The sequence below is a fragment of the Lepisma saccharinum genome, chromosome 27 (genome assembly GCF_977018435.1).
Source record: "Lepisma saccharinum chromosome 27, izLepSacc3.1, whole genome shotgun sequence".
Taxonomy (NCBI): Eukaryota; Metazoa; Arthropoda; class Insecta; order Zygentoma; family Lepismatidae; genus Lepisma; species Lepisma saccharinum.
The window spans coordinates 48,732,281-48,755,377 of record NC_139255.1 but is presented as its reverse complement, the minus strand read 5'-3'; the positions used below and the strand labels follow the sequence as shown (position 1 = coordinate 48,755,377).

The 23,097-nt window shown below is 37.4% G+C and overlaps 1 protein-coding gene across 1 annotated transcript in view; it reads left to right on the top strand.

Annotated features, from left to right (window-relative positions):
* The window catches only part of LOC145980240 (KH domain-containing, RNA-binding, signal transduction-associated protein 2-like), a 357,457-nt gene that overhangs the window by 179,328 nt on the left and 155,032 nt on the right, over nucleotides 1-23,097 (top strand). Inside the window, exon 2 of the mRNA XM_083113253.1 lies at nucleotides 14,550-14,666. Within this exon, the coding sequence (XP_082969379.1) occupies nucleotides 14,550-14,666 (117 nt within the window). The remainder of the gene's footprint in view (nucleotides 1-14,549; nucleotides 14,667-23,097) is intronic.

The following is a 23,097-nucleotide window of genomic DNA, read 5'->3' as shown; positions in this document are numbered from 1 at the left end:
TTGATTTGTGCATACTTACAAAAGTTGCATCAGCCAGATTTTTGTCCATAAACTTGTCAAAAATTGATATATTTTTGGCCACACCAGAAATTAAGCAAAAACTCATACATACACACACATATACATACCCACCCATATACATACATATTTACTTCTGGTTTAAGTTTAATTGATAAACAAGGGGTTCTTGGTTCGAGTCCTGATAGATTGAAATATGTGTGGCATTCCATACGTGAGATTTTGAGAATAATTACTGCTAGTTGATAGCTCCCAGATCTGAAAACCTGGTAAAAAGTGTTTTACAACAATATATTGTATAAAAACTGAATTTCTCAGTTTTCTTATTTTTTCATGTTTTATAACCACCCGCTCAGCCATACAATAGGAGAAGAGCGGGCAAACATAATTAATTGTTTGCATGTTTTGCCGGCACGCAAGAGATAAAATCTACACGCTAGAAGGGAGCATTAATGATTTTTCTGTACGATTCACTGAAGGGGCCATTAATCTTTTTGTGCGACAGGGGAAAAAGTGTAACATGTCTGCAACATGTAAAAGTGTAACAAAGATTATTGAGATAAAAATACATATTTTCACACAGTGGCAATGAACTGCCCCTCTTCATGTTGAAAGCAATTCTATTCTGATAATATGAGCCTAGGCAAAGACTTATAAAATATTATGGCAGTTCAAAATCCAATTTTGTCTGTATTAAGGTCTCGAACCCAGTAAAATGTGGGCATATTCCATATTGAGAAGTGTTAATATTGTTGTATTGTAATCAGGGGCTTTGGGTTCGAGTCCTGATATAAGATTGAAATACATACAACTGCCCACACATAAGATATTTACTGCTAGCTGATATACAGTTGAGGTTTCAAAGCTGGTAGAGTGTCTGGGGCCTCTCTGACAGCAAAGTGTTGGTATTATTGCTTTGTAATCAAGGGCCTCTGTGTTTGAATCGGATTTCTAGAATTGCTCCGTGACTCTCTCATTTCTTACATCATAAACATATGATTTTTCACCTATGAGAATAACACTGCAAATGGTGTCATCGGGTAATGCCTCGTGGAATTCACAGATAATTTTAATGTTTGTCCTGTCATTCACCACAACTTGTTTCCTTTTTGAAGTGTTGATTACAAACATGGGTCTCTGTGCTTTGAATTCATCTGGAGTGTAATACATGTCAGTATTGCCAGTAGTGACCCTCTTGAAAGCCGAAAAAGCCTCATATAATTTGAGGAAATCATTCTTTGACATGTCTAAATTATAATTTTCTCTAGGGAATACCTCATTTCTGCCATTTTTAAGATATATGTTCTTGATGTTGCAGCTATCAAATTTACTTGAATTTTTTTCCTGATTGTTGTGTCTTCCAGTCTGAAACAATACTACCACAAAATCCGGCATGTCATATTGTATGCTGGAGAATGAATTTGTAGCATCAAACTCATAATAGGTACCAGTTGCGGGCTTCTGTACACATTGATATGTATAAAATTGCAGAGGAATGTGTGGATTTTTTAGGACATCAGCTTTGTATTTAAGAGCATAGCCGGCCTCATATTCAACAACCGGGATTCTTAGCTCCATAGTCTGAACAATGCACTTGCCTTCATCAGGTAGGGTATTAGGCAGAGCTTCCCCGGTAGAGTTTATTGTGCTGTACCTCATCAAAGCATTATTATCATTGGCAGCTCTTCTAAATGTAATTCTTAAACCACCCTTCCACATGATATCTTTGTAATCTGAGAAGAATCCTGGCAACAGGCGCATCGGGAACAGCACTGTGTGGTTCTTGGTTAATATCTTATCACCAGCTTCAAATCCACCGATTCTGTAGTATGAAGCCTCGGTTTTGGATAATTTTAGTGTGGCCAAAGCTGTGGAGGTAATGCCGGGATAATCCACTCTGTTTATAACAACGCCATACTTTCTGATCTCAATTTCAGAGAACAGATGCGGCACAAAATTGTCCACCAATCTTATGTTTGAATTTGCCGGATAATCTGTTCCATCGAGCTTTACAACATCAAATTTGATGTATAGATCTGCTCTGTGGGGGTGTATAAAGCCGTCCCCTACATCAAGATCAACCTCAATTTCTGTGTTGGGTTGATTTAAATTTGCAAATGTCCTCCTGTTTGGAGGGAATGATTGTAGCTCATAACTCTCAATATTTTCCATTGTATGTATTTTTATTTAAATATTAATCTCTATGATAGCAGTTGTTGTGGCTCCAGCAAAATCAACTAATTCTTCTTTTTCATTAGTGACCATCAATTCAATATTATCTATTCTATTATGGCACACAGGAAAATATAATGTTGGGGATGGATTGTAAATGATGGGCTCCATGAATTCGGAATTAGGTTTGAATGTTGCAATGATGCCGGTTTGTTTGTGAGTGCCTATGCCATTTGATTTGGTGATCATACCCTCGGCCACATTACAGTGAATATTCAGAGTCTCTATGGCTAAGAATTTAGGTATATTCATAGCAGTGTGTTTGATTGCTGCTTCAAGTTTTGTGTTGTTCTCAAATCCTAGCAGTTCTCCTATAGTACCCAGATCCACTGTTTCTGTAGCAGATACAATCTCTACTCTGTGAGTGACAGAATTTTGACTTAACACTACACCTCTGGGTAATTGAGCATTTAGAGTGGACAGATTATACTGCCCTGGAGTGATGACAATTTTTTGATCCCCTACTGCAATTGTGTTGTTGTGGTGTGTAATATTAGGTATCAAGTACATGCCGTAAAATGCTCTGAGAGCTATTGTTTTGGGATACACTATCTCATCATGCAATTTGAGTTTCAATATTGAATTTTGGCTGGTGAGATGGAATACCCCCATGATGTTTCAGATACCACAAGGCTTTTTGAAAATCTTCAATTGATGGTTTATTTATTTGAGACATATATCTGAGAACAGATAAACACAAATGTCCACAATTAACATCTTTGAAATTTTGAACACGGGCATTATTGTAATAAAGATTAGCTGATTTTAGATATTTTATTAAATTTTCAGGTGGAACACCTCCAAATGAATCAAACACAAATGCCTCATTGTTTAAATATTTAAGATAACAGATCCAGTGAGTGCCCTGATTTTTGTACTTATCCAAATTAACAATGCCACACTCTTTGTTGAGTGGTTGTTCCGGTAAAGAATCAGACATGTACACACCTCTAAAATGTTTGATGCCCAGTGGCTTGATTAAAGCTTCAATATCTTGGTTTGTAAGCGGTTCTTGTTTTTTTTTAAACTTATTCATGGCTCTCTTAACACCTTTGCCTTGTTTCTCCATGGCCAGGTTATGGCGCCTCTGCTCATCTAATTCTGCCCTATTCTTCTTGGCATCTATTACTGTTTTTGCTATGGCAGCTGATCCCCCGGCCAAGCTCCCAACAGCCCCGAGAGCAGCTAAGATGGCCGGGATGGTAAATATGAAACCCCCCACATGTGATTTTTTTCTAGATTGTTGTAATTTTTTTAATTGGGGGGTACTAAGCAACAATTTCATACCATGTCCCTTGGCAATACAAGAGCTTTTTTTCTTGCGCTGCTTTTTGGTTAAAAGACTGTCAATAGGCCCAAGAGATTTGAGACCTGCATAAGGTATTTGATACATAACACCCTTGGCCTTCATTCTAGGTTTATTATATATATATTCACAACCCCCACCCCAGTTTTTGTTTGGTGTTCATAGCTATGGTGGTTCCCAATGCTGCTATTTTTTCACTCAAAGAAGCATCTTTGCTTACAAATCTACCAAATGCAGCCTCTTCTAATTTCTTGTCTGCAACATGTCTCTTGTCAAGATCAGAATGTGTGTTGTATGCTATGTCATGGTCTCTACAAGCAGCATCTAGGGGATTAACACCAGGATCACCTCTGTTTAATCTATGGTCCAATTTTGTACCGGGACCACAATACTGATAGCCTGAAATGTGTAGTTCAAATGGCAGCTTGTTTATAATGTCATTAACCAACCCCCGACCCTCAGAAATATTCCAAAATTTAGGTGGTAGAGTATTAATAATTTTTATGAGATATCCAATCCCCTTAGGGTCATTCACTATAAAATTAGACAATTTTGTGCTTATCATGTCCATAATTCCAACCTTTTCATTGTAAAAATTGTGGTTGCCAGCATTTTCCTCCCCAGCTATCACCAATAACCTATCTACAAGTTTCCTGACATCATCAACCCACACAAATTCTTTAGGCAGGGTGTTGTATTGTTTGATTCCACTGCCAGTCTTGATCTGTGACCATATGGGTTTGATTAAATTATTGTATTTTGCTCCACTGCTAGACTTGACTCTTTTTTGTGTGGGATCATTGTTCTGGTATAGAGCATCTGATTTTATTAATATTTCTTTGTAATGCTCATAATCTTGATCTGTATAGCTGCCAGGCCTTTTCCGAGTCATCAGTTCCCACAACCCAGGTGTGCCGGGGTACTTAACAAAAGCACCTTTTTCTCCGAGACGAGATTCTGAATAAACAATCAGATCATCCTCCATAAAAGTTACTCTGAAATTGCCAATTCTATGTATGATACTGCCATCAAGCTCTGTGTCAGCATATAAGCCAAAAACCTCATCTTTGTTGTCTTTAGGTGTGGTTAAATATTTTTGTGCAAGAAGACCCAATTCAATAGGATCCTGAGTAGCTTCAATTCTTCTAGGAGCAACAGGACTAGGTGTATGAATACTGGAAAGTGGGGTGAATGGATAATCTAATATGTTCCTAGCAGCTACAGGTACAAGCTCTGTGATCAAATTTTGATTTTGCTCTGTAACAGTTTTGATATTCTTACCTAAATTATTAATAGCATCAATGACAGGCTGTTCTGCTTGTTTGTGTTTTTCATAAATTCCCCGGTTCTCTGATTTCCATCCCTTAAATCTTTTTACAAGATAATCTCTTAACTTAAGATCATCAATAATTGGCCTTTTCATGGTTATTTATATATGTCTCAACGTCTAGAAAATCGTTGATTTTATTTCTGTATTTGCCACTATTGGGTGTTCTTGTCATATCAATTGTGACAAACCCATAACTGTCCTGGTTCCAGCACCTGCTGCAAAACTTGGAAAAATCATTGTAGCTCAAGTCCCCACCTACATATTCATCATGTATGTGTTTGAGGTTGGTATGATCTTGATGAAACACACATATAAAATTGCTGTTGTCTCGGATCAGCTGCTTGGGTATTTTAGAAAAAGTCTGTGCCAGGTAGAAACAATCAATGTTTTTGTGCCGGCCCTGTGTAAAGAAATTTCTAACCTTGTTTTGATTATCCAGTATAATGTCATCAAACACAACAACAGAATTATCGAGACATTCATGGAGTGGCTTAACATCTGATTCAAAAGTGGCAATATCCAATCCATCATATAGCTTCATCAGCTGCTGATATTTTAATTGTTCCAAGCTCTTAGAGAAAACATACAAGTGCCTGTTTTTCCAGTCTAACCAGTTGGGTGCCAATAAAAAATTATCAACCATTAGTGTAGTTTTACCACAAGCAGATGGCCCAACAATAAGACACCTAATATTATCAGGCAGCAATTTGCCATTTCTCTTATTCTGCTGTTCAGGTTCTGGCAGCCTCTTTATAACATCCCAGGTGCTCATATTATTATTTTGTCTGCATCGATCCAGCTGTGTTCCGGGAGTCCTAGCCATTTGACAAGTAACTTGTTGCGTTTTCTGCGGATGATTTTTTCTATGAGATATGTGTCAGGCTGTTTAGTTTTGCTGAGTTCTTCTTCATAGAACCTGCCTTTGAGAATTTCTCCTCGGTGATCCTTTATTATATATGTGTTAAGAGTCCCGGGTTTAACTTGAACCACTGTAAATAATTCAGTGCTCCAGTTTCTTGTAAAGCCTCTCTTGAATAAGTGCTTATATTTGCTGATTCTTACTTGATCGCCCACCCTGTATTTGGCCCTTCTTGTTGTTGGCTGGTATGTAGGATAATAAACAGTCCTGATCAATTTTTGCTCATCAGATGAAGTTACTTCAGAGGGTTTCATGTTGATTGTGGAATGGACAGAATTGTTATATTTATGTAGAAGTTCTGGAAGAATATTAAGCCATTTATAATTACCTTGAAGGGTAAATTGTTTATACATAAGATTTTTTAAGGTTCTGTTGAATCTCTCTACAATCGAGGCTTTGAGGTCACTGTAACTCGAGTAATGTTTTATTGCCTGGCTTTTAATAAATTGTTGGAACACAGAATTATAAAATTCTTTGCCATTATCTGTTTGCAAATAGCGCGGTGATCTTCCACTCTGATTGATGATTATCCTGATGGCTTCTGTAACACATTTTCCAGTCTTGGATTTGAGTGGCACAGCCCAGGAAAATTTTGAAAATGTGTCTATCACAGTGAGTAGATACTTGTAGCCCTTGTTGATTTTGTCTAAGTTTTTCAACTGCCCACTTGCCATTTCAATCAAGTCGCTCTGCCATAAATCATCTATGCCTTTTGTGACTACTGGCAGTCTCTTATAATTATGTCTGGCTTGTCTGTGTAATTCATCAATAATAATTTGTCTAGACATAATATGTAAACAAGAATATTGCAACTATGGGGTGTTCAGCAGCTGATACTGCAGGATTTTCTAAATATAATTTGTCCCCTATTTGTATTTTAAATTCCAGAGTGCCATCATCTTCAGTATAGGCTGTTTCTAATGTATTGGGATCTGTAAAATCCTCTAACTCTACACTGGTGATTTTTGGTTTGTTGTCAGCATTTGTTATTGATAAGGTGGGGTAGTGGTGTGCCTGTGGTTGTAGCCAATATTTGATCTTGATTGGTCTCAGTGTGCCCCCAACAAAAAACTGGTAATAAAATTGTGCAGGGGACAGCATATATATTTTGCCACCTGGTGTAAATGGTGAATCATATTCTTTGTTGGGGATGCTATACAATTCAAGAATTACTGTATGTTTTGGATTCTCGATTATGCCTGTTATTTCTTTTTCTGCTGTGAGCAATCTGCTTGTTACAGATTCAAGGTGCTCATTGATGGTCCTAACAACATCATCATGGCCTGGCTTGATCTTTATGTCCACAACAAGTTTCTTGTATTGTTGCACAATTTCTTGAAGCTGTGTGGCAAAAACAGACAGAGCATTTGCTTGATTGGATTCCATGGTCCCTAGCTGTTGCTTGATATTAGCTACAATTTGTTGCAAATTTTCAACAACTGCCAATTTTGAATTTTGAGCAGTAAGATCATGGACCTGTCTTCTGATATCCTCAAACAGGGCATGCAGTTCATTAATATGTTGATTGGTTGGAAGAGTGGCCACTGTCTGAGTGAGATGTTTGATCTCTGCTTGGATATTCTTGATATCTTCTGATTTCAATATGCGATTCACTGCCCTCTTAATATTTTTAAGTTCCTGTGATGTGGGAAAATTTGATACTGTATTTTGCAAAGATTCAAGTGCCAATTTTACATTGTTTAATTCAGATGCATCAGCAACATTTTGCATAGCATTTTGGAGCAGGGCTATATCTGCCTGAGAGGGTGTTGATTGTTGTAAAATTTCAAGTTTTGTTTGGATATCATCGATCAAGTGATGAAAATGAGATAGCTCAGATTCAGTGTTGAGGTTTTCAAGCTTTGTGATTTGTTGCTGGACACTGACAAGTGTATCTACAATTCCAGGCAATCGGGATTCTAGTACATTTGCCAAATCACTTTGCACTGCTGCTATTGTACCTTCAAGATGGGTTATGGTACTTTGAATTTTTCCAAAATCTTCATATGTTTCAAGTTGCAGCTTAATATTTGCAACACTCCGAGTTATTGCATTCAAAGCATCAGAAGATGGCAAATTGTTCATCAAATTTTCAAGTGTCTCAATTTTTTCTTTAACCTTGGCTATGGCATTGTTCAGAGGATCCAGATTAGGTATCTGGAGTGACTGAATCTGTTCTTTTAGAGTGGAAATCACTAGATCAAAATCTTCTTGTGATTTTATGCTTTTAACAATTGTTTGGAGCTGTGCCTGGACATTATTTATCTGCTCTTCCAATTGCTGTTTCAATTGCTCAGAGTTGGTGGCGTGGGTCTTAAATTTGGCTTGAAGAGCTGCTACAGCTTCTTCTAAACTTTGAAAATTATCTAATGTGGCCAAATCAGTATATTTCTGAAGCAGCACTTTGAGTTCAGAATCAATTTTAAGAAGAGGGTCCATGCATTGTGATTGTAAATTTGTAATTTCTAGTTGAAGACTGGCATTGAGTGTGGTTTGTAAAGCTTGTAAATCACTTCTTAATTTCTTGACTCTGACATCAAGCATCAGAATCTCATCACTGTGATATTCATGTCTTGTATGGCCAAATATATCATTAGGCATTTTTGTTTTAATGGTTATTTATTATAGAGTATATGATTCTTAATTCTATAAAAAAGGGTATAAGCTTGTCATATGACCCAGGGACCTCAATATATAAGCAGTCACCAGCAGAAACAGTATATACAGTGCCAGAAACCATGTTTGAGTGCTTAATTCTATAAATATTTCTCCCTACTGAAATCTTGACATCACCCTCAGGGGTTGTAATAAATTGCAATTGACCACCTACAGGTAATTGGTAATGATTTAAATTATTGTTAAATATGTACAATGTTTTACCTGTTTCATCATCAACATCTGTAAGTATGCTGTTCAGATGAATAATTAACAAGCCACTCAGTTTAGACAACATATCAGAAGAGGGTTGTGGTGTTGGCAGATCCATAATAGCCTGTTTTTTGAACCCAAATAAGTTCATAGGCATGTTTATTTATTTCAAATCATGCTCTGTAATTGGGCATTGATTGCCATTTTTCAAATCACAATGCCCCCATGGTAAAGTATGTATGCCACATGATAAAATGCATCTCTTATCATCATGTGGGTCCAGAGCCACTTTTCTTACAACATTTGAAGTCAACAAGTGATCCACACTCTGAATTCTGGATTCTGATGTTTTGATTGTGCCACATGATTTGATGCAATTTTCATAATCTTCAAATTGGAGGTCTTTTTCCACAGTTACTTTGCCAATGCCCTTGGCCTTTTTGACAACAGCACTACATGTTTTAAAACTATACACCTTGGCACTTAACCCAGCAAATTCTACAATAGCATCACCACATGTCTCATCTTTTAACTTGCCAGGCACCTTTTTGTTGTGGGGTTGAATTATTGTATGTTCACTGGTATCAAAGTATTGAAACAATTCAGGCTGTGACATATCTTGATAAACATCTTCTGTTTTAATATCAAGAATAAAACTATCCGTGTCCATGTACATCAGTTTTATATTATCACCATAAAAAGGTTTCAACACATCATAATAGAGCTTTAACATATGTAATTTGGCCAATTCCAATATCACAGCCCCTACATAAATAGGTTTATCAAACTTGATCTTTGTTTTCTTCATGTTGAAAAGTGCCATGTGCTCATCATAAATTCTTCTATAATTGAAGTTGGGCTTTGCAACCAATTTTTTGCTCAGACTGGGGTCAGTAATTATTTTAACATCGGTATGTTTTCTGACATTTTCAATTGTTTTGCCACATACAGAATTAACCATCAATTTAAACAAGCCCTTATCAAATTGGCTCATTGCAGATGTTCGAAGCTCTGTGTTTGTATCAATGTATGGTTTCAACCATTCTGAGTGCCTGAACCTCAAAACTTTTCCAACTTTGGTCACTTGAACACCATGATGCATCAGGAATTGGAGGTTTTTGTAATATGTGACATAACCTTGTTTCGGCTCCAGTGTCATCATGAGCTTCTTCTGTTTAGAGCCAGGTGAGCACTGAACCTCGGGAATTGGGGGCAGATCAGAAAATGTATTGTGCAAATCATCAGGAATTGTCAGATCAGCCTCTAAGAAGAGGCCATAGTCACTGTCATCAAAATCCTTAAGATCTTCAATATTGAAATTTTCAACCCACTCAAGCCCTGCATATGGCAGTTTATCCATCATGGCATAACCATAGAGGCTGTTTGCATCTACATACAGTATAAAATTTGATGGCCGTGCTGGATCATAATCAGGCATATATTTGTTATTTGCTCTGGCATATCTCTGGGAACATTGCACCATCCCCCCTCTTATACATTCCTCCATAAACAGATACTTATCTTGATCTGGGATCAGATCCAATTGCATTTTAGTGTTCAAAAACGTTGCAGCCCATGCTAGGCCCGGGGCACTGAAAAAATATAATGGGTCCAGTTTATAATTTTGCATGGAAGATTTTCTGAATGCCTGAATTATATCAGCTAAGAGGGTGACATCAAGTTTCAAATATGCCCTGTGATAATCACCAAATGTCTTGCATTTTAAATTGTTCCACATCAACTGAGCATGGTGATAATCTTCATCACTGATTCCAGATCCTCTGATTCTGCTGTAAAACTCATTTTGTGGTGGCAGAGAACACTCATCAAATTTAGAAAAATCTGTAACATAATCATATGGATATACATCCTTCCGCCTAATTAATTTCAGGTCCTGATTTGGAAACATAGCACGTGTGATTTTGAATTTATCATCAGATAATTGATTTGCCAGTGTAGGCAGGCTAGCCGACAGAAATCTGTAGGAATCAAGAAATCTTATGTGAATAGGAACACCATCAACTTTAATTATCTTGCTAATAGATATATATTTTTCATCATTTTCAGCTAAAATATTTAAATTCTGCTTGTCAAACCCCTCGTACCTGATCAGATGATGGAAATCATAATTGGATGCTCCATGGCAAAATATGGGGATAAATCTTGGTCTCTTGATCTTAATATTGCAGCTTTTACACAGGGCCATTAAGAATTTACCATCTGTATGGGAATGGTGATGTACCTTGATATTTGTATCTGAAAATTCAGAATCACATACCGGGCATTTTTTTGCATTGTTGAAATCTTCATTCTGTTTCTCTGTTAAAGGCAACATGGGCTTTGATATTAATAAGATGTTAGATGCTATGTCACGGCACACATTTTCTATTATATGTGCAAATATTTTGATGGCATTTGGTCCCATGTATGAATATTCTTTAATAACAACACCATCCTGTACAACCACACAACAAAAGCTGGAAGGTTCATGTAGCTGGTATGGTGTACTTGAAGATTCCTCGGGATCTGGATTGCAGAATGCAAGAGGTTTGAGGTTCGATTCAAAATCACAGACAATATATACTGGGTGTTCCAACAAGGCTTCAAACTTTTTGAATTTGCAATTTTCACTTGGATTAGGCATCACCATATGAACAGGTTTATGGTTCCCACAGTATTTCAGATGCTTAATTAACTTGTTTTTTGCAATTTCTGCATTCACTTCCCGAACCCCCTTCACCATTTTTTGACCATCAAATACAGTTAAACATCTTCTGCACAACTTGAATATTGTATTGGATTTGTCTAGTTGTGTTCTCACTAAAGCTTGAAGATTATGTATCAGAGTGTAATGATATGTACCATCCCCTTCAATTAAGAGCAGATCAATCGGAACAGCAGATTCATCATCAAGTGTACTGATTCTGAGAGGTGCTATCGGGCAATTGCCAGTGGAACAAATAAATACATTAATAGATAATTGTTTGCCATTGATGTGCTTGGCCCTTTTTTCAAATTTATCAATATTCTGAACAGACATTGGATATTCCAAACCTTCCATTGCATCATCAAAATCATGCTCATGCTGTTTGTAATAAGTTATTCTCTCTGGATTTCTTGAAACTGGATACAGAGCAGCTAAAATACACCACAAAAAGCATTTCTGGTCATTCTTTTTTATATTAACCACGGCTCTTTTGTTTTTGATATTGGCAGGTAATGGCAAATATGTAGATCCTCGCAATGGGCTGAATTCAGAAATATTAACATATAACTTGTGCGGAGAGCCACATAGGCTCCATCCTGACTCTTTTGCCGCAAATTCAGAGTGTTTAATGTTCAGTTGATCCATCAATCTGCTTATTATTTTGTCTAAATTTGCGTTTGAATATACCGATATAGTTTCTGTTATGTGGGGCTGTGTAAATTTTGTGCCATTTGGTTTCTTATATTGTGCAAACAATTTGAGGGACAGCTTATAAGAGCCATTTTGTGCATTTAGAATTGCCTGCAGATCAGAATTTTTACTGTTCAAAAAATTCTCAATACCACATCTTGGCTCTGATACAAAACGGTGATCCCTTAATTGGCCGTTAAAACTGCTACGGATAGGTGCATAGCGTGGCTGCTTTGCTGCTCTGGCATTAAGAGGTGCTTCGTGCTTTCTTTTCAGACCAGATGTAGATGGTTGTGTTGATGACTGTGCAGAGCAAGTATCTTTATGTTTATATGTGAAATATTCCATGTTATATTTTTTATTGCATTTGGGGCAAATTTTTGTGGGAGTTCTGTATTTGTCTGGGTTACAAATTTTTTGGTGTCTGGCCCAATTAGAGCTAAATATATTTTTATTGCACTGATTACAATATTTTTGATTCGGCATTTTTGTTGTTGTTTATTATATACAATTTCCTGGGTTTCAATTCAAAACTTTATACTGAATAAAAAATATCAGTTGGGTTCAGCTGTGTGCTTTGTGTGTGTGTGTATGTGTGTATGTGTGTATACACTTAATATTTTTGGCTTTGGTATTTATATAAAATTTCCTGGGTTTTAAATCTAATCTCTATGCTTATTATGACAGGTTGTAAAGCCAATAGCCCACAAGTGGAAAAAGAGAATAAATATTCATTCACACTGACTCTAAATATGAGTGGATTACAACAAATATCAGATTTTATATTGTTCAAGTAAAGCAAACAGGCGTGTAAGTATGAGAAGCACTGTATCAACACATCTGTTCCCCTCAGTCAATCTCACAATACTGGCTGATGCAATACTCGGGAATTTCTGTAAGTACTGGCGCTGAGGAGAAACATGCAAAACAAAAATCAATACTACCGTCTCGGGAATTGCACACATTGCCACAGAGGGGGAAACATGCAAACACGGAGCAATTCTAGAGGGGCTCTGCATATTGCATTGTTTTAATATTAGATAAGCAAATTGAACCTGGTATCCAATTAAACTTAAACTGGAAGTAAATATGTGTGTGTATGTATGAGTTTTTGCTTAATTTCCGGTATGGCCAATTTTTGGCAAATTTATGGACAAAAATCTGGCTGATGCAATTTTTGTAAGTATGCACAAATCAATCTGAGGGAGCTCTTCCTTTCTGAAAAATTCCCGAGGGCATTTTTACAAAAATCTTGGATTAAACGGGGTACCACACTAGAGCAAAAAGCTCATATGGGCATGTTGAGCTAGTTTTAAGTGTAGCAAAGCTGCTTGAGAGGAGCTCTTCCTTTCTCGCACTGTCCCTACCACAAACACCACTACTTACGTCTAATACTATAGTTACAAATAATATTAGAAAAAACTCTAATTATTTGTAAACACTCTGTACAAGATTCATTAGTGTGCTATATTTTGTCCCGGGGATCTCTCGAGCAAGCGAAGGAAAGCAAGTTCTCTGCGAAAATAGGGCTCGACCAATGAACACGTGAGAGAAGCAGCGAGAGCATGAAGCGGAAAACCCAGCGCCCACTCGCTTTCCCCATCGGTCTTGCTCCACAGATTCCCGAAGCATGGTGAACCGTCGAGACACCAGGAGGTGAGGAAAAACGGTACTACTCTCAAGCATAGTTTGGTGGTATGTGTATAATGCGGGAAAACTCCAACTTATAGGTCACGTGATGTCGATCGTTAATTTCCACAAATCGTAACAATTTCTCTCTAAGGTGATGCCTTGATTTTTCTACCACTCTAGCTGATTGCTAAGCTTCCATTCTCTTTGGCTTGATCATCTCGTTGATGCAATTAACCCGCCGACGGTTCAAAATTAAAACAAACAATCTTCTATATACATAAAAATGGATGTATGTGTGTGTGGGTGGGTGTGTATATTTGTTTGTTCCGGCATAACTCTCGAACGCCTGGAGCGATTTCAACCAAACTTGGTACGCGTATCTCTTGCAACTTGGAAAGAAATACTATGGGGATACGACACCCCTGACACCCCTAGTGATATGTAAAAATAATAGAGAACAACCGATATTAAATTCCGCACCAACAGACATCCGTGACTCTATGCAATCCGCACGACGATAGTGTTTCTCGGGTTGTCTAACATTCAGGCTGTGTTGCGAATAGAATCCATAGTTTTCGTGACACTCCCAATGCGGTTCAACTTCAAGTTCATCACCTACCGGCATGGGGGGTGAGAGGGGGTGAAATATAAATAGCTAGTTAAATATAAAAATTAACTCAATAGATTTAAGAGTGTCTATGATACTGAGAGCCTTGTGGAGACATGATCTCGTCAGTTTCGAGATTTAACATTTATCCTTCCAGGAATTCCCATGCATTTCATTGCTTACATATTTAACAAAACTTGATATGCAGAAATATATCATTATTCTTTACCTTTCTTCCAGTTCAACTTCGTCGGGAAACTTCTGGGTCCAAAGGGAAACTCGCTGAAGAGATTACAAGAAGAGACGATGACGAAGATGGCCATTTTGGGACGAGGATCCATGAGGGACAAACAAAAGGTAAACAGGAATGATTTGTGTGTTTGTGTGTGTGTGTGTAGATGAAAAATGCCTCCATCACGCTATTATAAGCAGTGTTGTTAAAGTTCCAGGAATTTTAAATAAATTCAATTCCGGTGCAGGAGAGAAAATCAGCAAGCGTAAATGGGTTCTGGACCGTAAGGAACCTTTTTTTTCTCTAAAGTATTTCAATTCGGTCCAGGAACATTTTTGCAGTTTAATTTAAATTCGGTCCAGGAACCTTTTCTCAGGCTGAATTTAAATACGGTCCGAAAACCTTTCTTCCGGATCAATTTAAATTCGGTCCAGAAACATTTTTCTGGGTCAATTTAAATACGGTCCGAAAACCTTTCTTCCGGATCAATTTAAATTCGGTCCAGAAACATTTTTCTGGGTCAATTTAAATTCGGTCCGAAAACCTTTCTTCCGGCTCAATTTAAATTCGGTCCAGAAACATTTTTCTGGGTCAATTTAAATACGGTCCAGAAATATTTTTTTCCGGATCAATTTAAATTCAGTTTTATGAAACAATATGCAACTTGCATCGAATCTAAATTGTCCCCCGCAAAGAAAAGTTCCAGTCCTCGTATCCCTAGATTATATTACGTAGTATATAATTACAAAATACAATGGATGCATTTAACGAAAAAGGCGTGGAAGAAGATAGGAGAGGAAGAGATGAAGGCCCTGTTGTTCGCTAATGACGTAGTAATATGGGGAAAGAGGGAAGAAGAAGTACGAGACAGCTTGATAGGGACATGGTCGGTAAGCGATCCTGCTAACCTCCTCTCTCTCATGCGTCACCCTCTCGCCCAGCTTTTTTCCGTTATCTTCTATTAATCTTTGTAGCTGTAGTCGGTCTTTCTTACTTTATTCTTTATTGCTTGGGTACGGTTTGTCCCATCCTTAATATTCCAAACTGTCCCCCAGTCTTCAACGAAGGAGAAACATCATCGCCAAACGAAACTTATTACCTTAGCTCCTTCATGATATGCCAAGGTGTATATTGTTTCCAAGATAATCTTCTAATCCAACATACATTAATAAGAATGAAATAAATAACATATAGATAAAATATTTGAAGTAAATATTAAGACAATGAAATATAATAGAGGAGAATTAATTATTATTGTGAGATATTACGCAAGGTCTAGGAATTTTAAATAAATTCAATTCCGGTCCAGGAGAGAAAATCAGCAAACGTAATGGGTTCCGGACCGTAAAGAACATTTTTACCTGTAAAGTGTTTCAATTCGGTCCAGGAAACGTTTTTACCATTCAATTTAAATACACTCCAGGATTTTTTTTCGAACCAATTTAAATTCGGTCCAGGGACCTTAATTCCAGAATTAATTTAAATACGGTCCAGTAACCCTTTTTCAATGTAACAGTACGAAACTTGGACCGAATTTAAATTGTGCGAGACAAAAGGATCCTCTCCTGCAGCGGAAGCCAAAAGAACAGATTAGAATTTTTGGGTAAAAAAAGGTAAAAAAAAGGTAAAGTGCTCCCCTGCGCATAGCACCACGCCATGAAGGCGTATAGGGGGTGTGGGGGTAACGCCCCACACTTTCTTGATCCGGTCGTGAGTGGGGGTGATGTGATCAGCATCACGCCCCTGACCGCCTTTATCCCCCAGGGTTTCCCCCAGGTACCCATGTTATTCGACGCTGGGTGGGCGCCGGGGCCGCTTCCATCGTTAGAAAAGTTCCCGGATTTGAACCGGCCGGGGATCGAACCCGGGACCTTGAGCATGGTAGTCAGACGCGTTACCGACTGAGCCACCGCGGAATTTTTGGATTCCTGGACATTTTAACAACCCTGATATTACGGAAGAGATGTTCCTTTGGTAATATAGAGAAGAACATAATGAATGAGAATATATAGTCATTAGACTATGAGTAATTAGATTGATTTTCATTAAGGTCCTTGGAATCATCTTATTTGATGCATTACTCCTTCCCTTCCAGTCACTCTGATCTTCCTCATAATCACTTCCTATACTGATGAGCGTGGTCCTCTTCTTATGTAGACACAAGCCGACGAGTAGCTGCCAGTCTCACCATATCAGTTTTTCTGAATTTGTTAGATTTCCATCTCCCACTCACAAGTTAAAGAATATGTCACGAAGCCTTGGAATGGACGAATTCTTTAATTCGACTTAGCTTCCTTTCACAAACTTATTACTTGGAAGGGTTACACACATGGGCGTATATATAGTTCACGTAAGGCAGGGAGGGTTCAACTTTTGGTACGAAAAGGGTTGATATATTTCATATGTGAAAATCCGGGACACTGCTGACCGGAAGCTTGTTGAGGAATGTGTGTGTTAGGGAAGGGGGGTGGACCAGACAAAGTTGAGTGTATGTACAGTCGGATCCATGAGTATTACCATGCAAATTGTCCATCACTATGTTCGTCCACTTTATTTGACCCAATATGAGCTTCGGGAATTAAAGGAAATCTCAAAACAAGCTGTTTAGTACAACGTCTGCACCATCATCAACATCCATTGCTTAAAAACACATAGGATGGATGAAAAAAAAAATATGAAAATCGTCATGGACAATTTCCACGGTAATACTCATGGATCCAACTGTATACGTATATCCAATATCATATTCTTTCTAATTCGTTTCAATTCGTTTTCGGTGCCATATTGAACTAACCTGCTATCTCACAATGTCGAAACTTTATTTGAGAACTACGGACGGAACTGTGCGGACACCCAAGCACTGACTGTTTACAGTAAACAGCTTACTATGCAATGGAAGAGATTTGCAACTGAAATTCAGTGCTGCTAGCAGACGGCGGCGCTTTCGTGAAGTCAAATATCTTTGCAGAATCTTCTTGTAACTAGATAACTCTCGTATCATCGAGAGGGAGCGGTTCAATGTACAGTTATATAGAAAAATTAGTATTTTAATATTACCTATATAAATATAAATACATTTGAGGAAAGTATTTCTTCTTTCCCACCCGGTTCCAGGACATTTGTGCATCCAGAAGAAACTATTCGGGACACCAGGACAAATTATATCATTCCGGGATTGTCCCGGAAAATCCGGGACATATAGCAGCCCTAATATATAAATGAACAGGCTATCAAAATCCAATCTATCAGTAGCATGAAAGTATATAATATAAGGACAAAAATTGTACAAAAGAAGAGGTTATTTGATTAAACAGCCCGATTTGCCTACACTTAAAACTATGCCAAGATGCCCTTATTCCCCATTTCTTCAAGTGTGATATGCTCTCAATCCCAAGAATCTTGAATCCTAGTGTAGAAAAGAAGAACCCTCAATAGACAGATTTGCCTACACTTAAAACTATGTCAAGAGGGAGAATATAGCCCAATCGGCCATGTGTGTACATATTTAAATCTAAAGAATTTTTAATTCTAGTGTAGAAAAGAAGAACCCCCGTCAGACAGATTTGCCCATGTGTGTAAAAGCTACATCTCTCAGTTTGTTGTCCATAAACTTGTCAAAAATATGCCCCTCTTGATATTGTTTTGACTATACTTAAAACTAGGGCAAAATGCTTATAAGAGCTTTTGCTTACACAATAATATAATGTAATATATGCTTAAATACTTGTTACCCTCAATAAGCTCAATAATTTAATTGGACACCAGCCTCAACTCATATATCTAGTACTAAGACAATGTAATATGCAGAGGCCTTCTAGAATTGCTCTGTGACTCTCATTTCTTACATCATAAACATATGATTTTTCACCTATGAGAATAACACTACATGTGGTGTCATCAGGGAGTGTATCATGGAATTCACAGATAATTTTAATGTTTGTCCTGTTATTAACCACAACTTGTTTCCTTTTTGAAGTGTTGATGACAAACATGGGTCTCTGTGCTTTGAATTCATCTGGTGTTTAATACATGTCTGTATTCCCGGTTGTGACCCTTTTGTATGCTGTAAATGCTTCATATAATTTGAGGAAATCATCCTTGGAGATGTCTAAATTATAATTTTCTCTAGGAAATACCTCATTTCTGCCATTTTTAAGATATATGTTCTTGATGTTGCAGTTATCAAATTTACTTGAATTTTTTTCCTGATTATTGTGTCTTCCAGTCTGAAACAATACCACCACAAAATCTGGCATGTCTTATTGTATACTGGAGAATGAATTTGTAGCATCAAACTCATAATAGGTACCAGTGGCAGGCTTCTGTACACATTGATATGTATAAAATTGTAAAGGAATCTGTGGATTTTTTAGGATATCAGCTTTGTATTTAAGAGCATAACTGGCTTCATATTCAACAACTGGAATTCTTAGCTCCATAGTCTGAATAATGCATTTGCCTTCATCAGGTAGGGTATTAGGCAGAGCTTCCCCTGTAGAGTTTAATGAACTGTACCTCATCAAAGCATTATTATCATTGGCAGCTCTTCTAAATGTGATTCTTAAACAACCCTTCCACATAATATCTTTGTAATCTGAGAAGAATCCTGGCAACAGGCGCATGGGAAACAGCACTGTGTGGCTTTTAGATAATATTTTATCACCAGCCTCAAATCCACCTATTTTGTAGTAAGAAGCCTCGGTTTTGGATAATTTTAGTGTGGCCAAAGCTGTGGAGGTAATGCCGGGGTAATCCACTCTGTTTATAACAACACCATGTTTTCTGATCTCAATTTCAGAGAACAGATGTGGTACAAAATTGTCTACCAATCTTATATTTGAATTTGCAGGATAATCTGTACCATCGAGCTTTACAACATCAAATTTGATGTATAGATCTGCTCTGTGGGGGTGTATAAAGCCATCCCCTACATCAAGATCAACCTCAATCTCTGTGTTGGGTTGATTTAAATTTGCAAAGGTCCTCCTGTTTGGGGGGAATGATTGTAGCTCATAACTCTCAATATTTTCCATTTTTTTCTTGTATGTATTTTTATTTAAATATTAATCTCTATGATAGCAGTTGTTGTGGCTCCAGCAAAATCAACTAATTCTTCTTTTTCATTAGTGACCATCAATTCAATATAATCTATTCTATTATGGCACACAGGAAAATATAATGTTGGGGATGGAGTGTAGATGATTGGCTCCATAAATTCAGAATTAGGTTTAAATGTTGCAATGATGCCAGTTTGTTTGTGAGTGCCTATGCCATTTGATTTGGTGATCATACCCTCGGCCACATTACAGTGAATATTCAGAGTTTCTATGGCTAAGAATTTAGGTATATTAATAGCAGTGTGTTTAATGGCAGGTTCAAGTTTTATGTTGTTCTCAAAGCCTAACAGCTCTCCTATAGTACCCAGATCCACAGTCTCTGTAGCAGATACAATCTCTATTCTGTGAGTGACAGAATTTTGAGTTAATACTATACCTCTGGGTAACTGAGCATTTAGAGTAGATAGATTATACTGCCCTGGAGTGATGACAATTTTTTGATCCCCTACTGCAATTGTGTTGTTGTGGTGTTTAATATTAGGGATCAAGTACATGCCATAAAATGCTCTGAGAGATATTGTTTTGGGATACACTATATCATCATGTAATCTAAGTTTCAATATTGAATTTTGGCTGGTGAGATGGAATACCCCCATGATGTTTCAGATACCACAGGGCTTTTTGAAAATTTTCAATTGATGGTTTATTTATTTGAGACAGATATCTAAGAACAGATAAACACAGATGTCCACAATTAACATCTTTGAAATTTTGAACACGGGCATTATTGTAATAAAGATTAGCTGATTTTAGATATTTTACTAAATTTTCAGGTGGAATACCTCCAAATGAATCAAACACAAATGCCTCATCTTTTAAATATTTAAGATAACAGATGCAGTGAGTGCCCTGATTTTTGTATTTATCCAAATTAACTATGCCACACTCTTTGTTGAGTGGTTGCTCTGGCAAAGAATCAGACATTTATACACCTCTAAAATTTTTGATGCCCAGTGGCTTGATTAAAGCTTCAATATCTTGGTTTGAAAGCGGCTCTTGTTTTTTTTAAACTTATTCATGGCTCTCTTAACACCTTTGCCTTGTTTCTCCATGGCCAGATTATGGCGCTTTATTTCATCTAATTCTGCCTTATTTTTCTTGGCATCTATTACTGTTTTTGCTATGGCAGCTGATCCCCCAGCCAAGCTCCCAACAGCCCCCAAAGCTGCTAAGATGGCCGGGATAGTAAATATAAATCCACCCACATGTGATTTTTTTCTAGATTGCTGTATTTTTTTATTAATTGGGGGGTGATAAGTAATAATTTCATACCATGGCCCTTGGCAAGACAAGAATTTTTTTTCTTGCGCTGTTTTTTGGTTAAAAGACTATCAATAGTTTTAAGAGATTTAAGACCTGCATAAGGTATCTGATACATAACACCCTTGGCCTTCATCCTAGGTTTATTATACACATATTCACAACCCCCACCCCAGTTTTTGTTTGGTGTTCATAGCTATGGTGGTCCCCAATGCTGCTATTCTCTCACTTAAAGAAGCATTTTTGCTTACAAATCTACCAAATGCAGCCTCTTCTAATTTCTTGTCTGCAACATGTCTCTTGTCAAGATCAGAATGTGTGTTGTATGCTATGTCATGGTCTCTACAAGCAGCATCTAGGGGATTAACACCAGGATCACCTCTGTTTAATCTATGATCCAATTTTGTGCCTGGACCACAATACTGATAGCCTGGAATATGCAGTTCAAATGGCAGCTTGTTTATGATGTCATTAACCAACCCGCGACCCTCAGAGATATTCCAAAATTTAGGTGGTAGAGTATTAATAATTTTTATAAGATATCCAATGCCCTTAGTGTCATTCACTATAAAATTAGACAATTTTGTGCTTATCATGTCCATAATTCCAACCTTTTCATTGTAAAAATTGTGGTTGCCAGCATTTTCCTCCCCAGCTATCACCAGCAACCTATCTTCAAGTTTCCTGACATCATCAACCCACACAAATTCTGTAGGCAGGGTGTTGTATTGTTTGATTCCACTGCCAGTCTTGATCTGTGACCATATGGGCTTGATTAAATTGTTGTATTTTGCTCCAATGCTAGACTTGACTCTTTTTTGTGTGGGATCATTGTTCTGGTATAGAGCATCTGATTTTATTAATATTTCTTTGTAATGCTCATAATCTTGATCTGTATAGCTGCCAGGCCTTTTCCTAGTCATCAGTTCCCACAATCCAGGTGTGCCAGGATATTTAACAAAACCACCTTTTTCTCCAAGATGAGATTCTGAATATACAATTAGATCATCTCCCATAAATGTTACTCTGAAATTGCCAATTCTATGTATGATGCTACCATCACGCTCTGTGTCAGCATATAGGCCAAAGACCTCATCTTTGTTGTCTTTAGGTGTGCGTAAATATTTTTGAGTAAGAAGACCCAATTCAATAGGATCCTGAGTAGCTTCAATTCTTCGAGGAGCAACAGGACTAGGTGTATGAATACTAGAAAGTGGGGTGATTGGATAATCTAATATGTTCCTAGCAGCTACAGGTAGAAGCTCTGTGATCAAATTTTGATTTTGCTCTGTAACAGTTTTGATATTTTTACCTAATTCACTAATAGCATCAATAATAGGCTGTTCTGTTTGCTTGTGTTGTTCATAGATTCCTCGATTCTCTGATTTTATTTCTGTATTTACCACTATTGGGTTTTCTTGTCATATCAATTGTGACAAACCCATAACTGTCCTGGTTCCAGCACCTACTGCAAAACTTAGCAAATTATTATTGTAGCTCAAGTCCCCACCTACATATTCATCATGTATGTGTTTGAGGTTGGTATGATCTTGATGAAACACACATATAAAATTGCTGTTTTCTCGGATCAGCTGCTTCGGTATTTTTGAAAAAGTCTGTGCCAGGTAGAAACAATCAATGTTTTTGTGTCGGCCCTGTGTAAAGAAATTTCTAACCTTGTTTTGATTATCCAGTATAATATCATCAAACACAACAACAGAATTATCGAGACATTCATGAAGTGGCTTAACATCTGATTCAAAAGTGGCAATATCCAATCCATCATATAGCTTCATCAGCTGCTGATATTTTAATTGTTCTAAGCTCTTAGAGAAAACATACAAGTGCCTGTTTTTCGAGTCTAACCAGTTGGGTGCCAATAAAAAATTATCAATCATTAGTGTAGTTTTACCACAAGCCGATGGCCCAACAATAAGACATCTAATATTATCAGGCAGCAACTTGCCATTTCTCTTAATCTGCTGTTCAGGTTCTGGCAGCCTCTTTATAACATCCCAGGTGTTCATAGTATCACTTTGTCTGCATCGATCCAGCTGTGTTCTGGGAGTCCTAGCCATTTGACAAGTAACTTGTTGCCTTTTCTGCGGATGATTTTTTCTATGAGATATGTGTCACGCTGCTTAGTTTTGCTGAGTTCTTCTTCATAGAATCTGCCTTT